The 4,205-nt window shown below is 45.2% G+C and overlaps 1 protein-coding gene across 1 annotated transcript in view; it reads left to right on the forward strand.

Moving 5' to 3' along the window:
* The window catches only part of PDE11A (phosphodiesterase 11A), a 393,899-nt gene that overhangs the window by 309,618 nt on the left and 80,076 nt on the right, over positions 1–4,205 (forward strand). The window contains exon 11 of the mRNA XM_012806178.2: positions 2,059–2,168. Within this exon, the coding sequence (XP_012661632.1) occupies positions 2,059–2,168 (110 nt within the window). The remainder of the gene's footprint in view (positions 1–2,058; positions 2,169–4,205) is intronic.

Below are 4,205 nucleotides of genomic sequence, written 5' to 3' on the forward strand. Positions count from 1 at the left end.
CAGGCTACAGGAGAGGGTCCCCAGGACGCAGGATCTAAAAATAAGCTGGGACAGTTTGGACCTTGTTTGACTTTGTTATGAGAGACATTTGATGGAGCTGTGTAGGGTGTGTGCAAGCTTAGATGTTTCATAGAAAATCTAACTCCAAGAAATCAAAAAATGTACATATGGAAGGCAACAATCACTAGTGAGTATGTTTGGAGGGTGGTATCAGGAAAGCTCATCCGTGGATCACCCTGGAGTGTGAGCGCACAGTAGGTGAGCATAAATCTCACCTGCCCCTAGACATCAGCAGGGTGGGCAGCAGATTCTGGCCAAGTAAGTGTGCAAGTAGCTTACCCCTCTCTGCCTCGTACTATCTGTGAGACCTTCGGGTGTGTGACTCAGCCTTGCTGTGACTCAGCTTTCTCATCTATTAACTGGGGATAATAACAGTTCTCATTGAACACTACCATTATGAGAAGTCCATGAGTTACAGAGGTGCAGAGCCCTTAGAATGATGTATCGGTACACAGGAAGGATGAAATGAGTACTTGGTAAATAACCAAGCGCTAATACATGCGTGCTGCACAGAAATGCGGCAGGAAACCCAGCAATGTGGCTAAAGAAGAAAATAGAAATGGTCGCCCTAAGGAATCAGGAAAGGGCAAGGATGAGGGACTACTGGTTTTTTGGTTGTAAATCTCTTAGTATAATTTGAATTTTTTTAAACTATTGTAGGTAACACTTTAAGTAAAAGAACATTAACTTAGAAAAACCAACAGCCAATTGTCAATTTTAAGGTGAGGGGCACACACAAGCTGTGACATGGACTATTTAATACTTCCAATTTATTAACATTTCCATTTGCTATACAAATTAAGTTATACGTGTTTTTAATGCAGCAGCAGACCATGTCAATTTTTTTAAATAAAACTGTCAACACAAGAACACATTATTTAGTTGTTCCTGGGGGGTAAAAAACCCCACAACTGATTAAAAAACAAAGTGTTCATGGCTCTAAGAGAAGTTTCTTACAGATATTAGCCAGAGATCTGGATTGGGGGTGGGGAAAACACATGAAAAGTGAAGCAATTTGAACCCTAACTCTCCCTTCCTCCTACCCTGGGATAAAGATTTTAATAAGTAATGAAATAGGAGACTCAGAAAGTAAAAGCGGTGTGGGAGGAGGAGTGTAGACACATAAAGGCATTGGATCAAGAAATGCACAGCCCTCTTTCCCAGAGGTACTTCCTCTCCTCAGCTAGTGAAGGGCCAGAAGGAACCGGAGAAGACTTGCCGCTCTTGGTTACAGAATTTTATCAAACTGCTTCCAGAAGAAATCACGTCACAGCTATGTATTTTACAAGCAAGCTACCACGGGATGAGAAAAGAAAGAATTCCAAATAATGGTCATTTTACTTGATCCTCAACCTGGGTTACCTAAATCTCTGCCAAGTTCTAGTTCCCAAGACATGCAGTATCTTACTATCGGTACAGATTTAATCTGTCCACCAACCTCTTATGAATTAAGGTATTTACAAGATAACTTCTAGAATGTCATTGGGTAACAGCCTAATACAACAAAGTTGCTCCTTTAATGTTTAACAAAAAGAAGTTTTTTGTTCTTTTTTCCATTTGCCGGCTCTGATTTGAGTGGCATCCAGTGGATGTAACGCTCAGCTGGAAATTCACAGCCGCCTTCTATGCCCCGACCACCGAACCCCACGCTCATCATGAAAATGTGGAATAACAAAGCACATCTAGCTCTGGGCCTTTGCCAAACTGTCACTATATCTGGATAGCACAGCCTCCTCTCTGAAAAAGAGAACAAAATAGTCTGAACTTTGTCCCAGTGTGGCAGCGTGGGCCGCTGAGACGGCAAGCTAATTCATCACTGCAGGGACCTTAGGCTGTGCAACTGACCACCCAACTTACTGTCGTCCGAGGGGGTGGCAGTTAATCATCTCCTTAAATGATGTGGCTATGAAAACAGGGCTGATTGTTGCTCAGCACACTAACCTTTTCCATCCTCCGTGCCCCCAGCATTGACTGTTGCCATTTTTCCCTTCTTCCCAGACCGCTGGGTTTCAAGAGATTTTGACCGAGGTGGAAATTTTAGCGGTGATTGTGGGATGCCTGTGTCATGACCTCGACCACAGGGGAACCAACAATGCCTTCCAAGCTAAGTAAGTGTTCTAATTGTTGTTATTTTAATGCATTTGCCTTTCTGTTCAGAGCCAAAGGTGACGAATACTAAAGAGTAAAGCATTAATTTCTGGCATCGGGGCCAAGGCCACACAGGCTTGGGCGTGCATGTCATGGGGCCCATCCATCTTTATAATTCCCCATTCTTCTTTTAATTGCAAATTTGCCCTTCATGTCATGCTTGTTGATTTGGTCTGTCTCTGCTGACCTCACTCAGATAACAAAGCTCAGATTTTAAAGGGCCTATGTTTTTCCTCCCAGAATATTTGCCTTTATGGCCCGATAAGCTTCTTGGACTTACTACTCTCAAAATCTGATTTAAGACTTAAAATAAAAGCGGTCTTAGGAAATTTTATGAAACAAAATATCTCTTTCCTTCTCCAGTTGAATCCGTTCCAGGATTCTTTTGATGTTGGGTATTGTATAAGCTGCAGTGAAGCAAAACCACAAATGTGGAGTATAGTCTTGGCTGGTCCCTGCTCCCAGAGCAAGTGGAAAACAAACAAAAGCATTACATACATAGCTGCCACATGCATAATGTGTGTGGACAGAGTAATCCGTCCCTGAGCAAATTGTACTGGGCAAGATAGGCATTGCCAAGGCCACAGAACTCATAGAAAATAAGCTCAAAACCCAGATCTCCTGACTTTTATATCGAGGGTCTGGTATTAGTGTTCTTTTTACTATCCGAATGCAAACAAAATAATACAGGAGTTCAGAGGCTGGAGGGGAAAATTCTAGTTCTGGGCCAGAGAGGTTAGTGGAGGCTTTGACAAAAAAAGTAACACTGACTTCTGATGACTGATTTCAAAGTCCCTGAATAAGTTGGCCTTTGTCATCTGAAGCTTCAACAGCCTCCCCTGTCAGCAGGTTCCCGCAGCTCACCAGGCTCTTCGTTCCCCAGACACCTGCTCCCTGAGGCCTTGGAGTCCTGGGCCTTTGCACTTGCTCCTGACCCTGCAGGTGAAATTTGATTCGCATCCTTCTCTCCCATCGGGTGTTCGAGCGCCTACCACTCAACTCTCTCTTTTAATATGCCATAATTTCTTTACCCGCTGAAGTTGCTGTGGCATCCACTCTGCAGATACTCAGTTCTGTTCACTCTAACAATCCGGATTCTACCTAGACTGGTAAAGGCTATGAGTGGTGAGACTTTGAAACATTCCAAATATATATTCTCCAACTTGGCAGGGTGCCCTTTCCTCTCCCCAGTTCATCTGTGTCCCCAGCCCGCTCCATCCCCCAGTGCTCTTAGCGGGTTCATATACCAGCCTCCTCTCCTCCAAGACCATCTCCTGCCCCACCACCTCCCCTGTGCCACTCAGCAGATCACCTTGCCACCAACTTCAGGGAGAAAACTGAGGCCATCAATCGAGAATGCTCTCAATTTCCTCCCCTGCCAGGGACCAACTTATCTTCCGTCCCCATCCTTCCCTCCTATCTCAGTGGAAGGACTGTCCTTCCCTTGTCTGAGGCTATCCCCCCACCTCTGCTGGAGAGCCACTCCTTGCTTCTCTTTTGGGACCTCATGCCATCAATCTTCCCCTCTGCCCTGTGTCTACACCCTCCTTTCTGCTGACTCTCTGCATCCTATTAATATAAACACTCCTCCCTCATCTTGGGGAGATAAAAAAACAAAACAAAACAAAAAACCCTGCCCTAATCCCCACTTTTCCCTGTAGCTTCCAGTCTATTTCTCGGCTTTGCTTCCCAGTCAAGCTTCTGGAAAGCTGTCAGGTTCATTGTCCTTAATACCCCAAGCCCTCGCTCAGCACCTGTACCTCAAGTGGCTAAGGTGCCAGCCGCATATTGTGGAGTGCCAAGCTGGCTGGAGAGTGGGGGCTGTTTGTTGTAGCACCTGGGAGAACCAGAGCTGGCAGGTTAAAATCCAGCCCAAGCCTGCCAAACAACAATGACAACTACAACCAAAAAATAGCCAGGTGTTGTGGCAGGCGCCTGTGGTCCCAGCTACTTGGGAGGCTGAGGCAAGAGAATCACTTAAGCCCAGGAGTTGGAGG

The sequence above is a fragment of the Otolemur garnettii genome, unplaced genomic scaffold (genome assembly GCF_000181295.1).
Source record: "Otolemur garnettii isolate 467f Iridium unplaced genomic scaffold, OtoGar3 scaffold00048, whole genome shotgun sequence".
Lineage (NCBI taxonomy): Eukaryota > Metazoa > Chordata > Mammalia > Primates > Galagidae > Otolemur > Otolemur garnettii.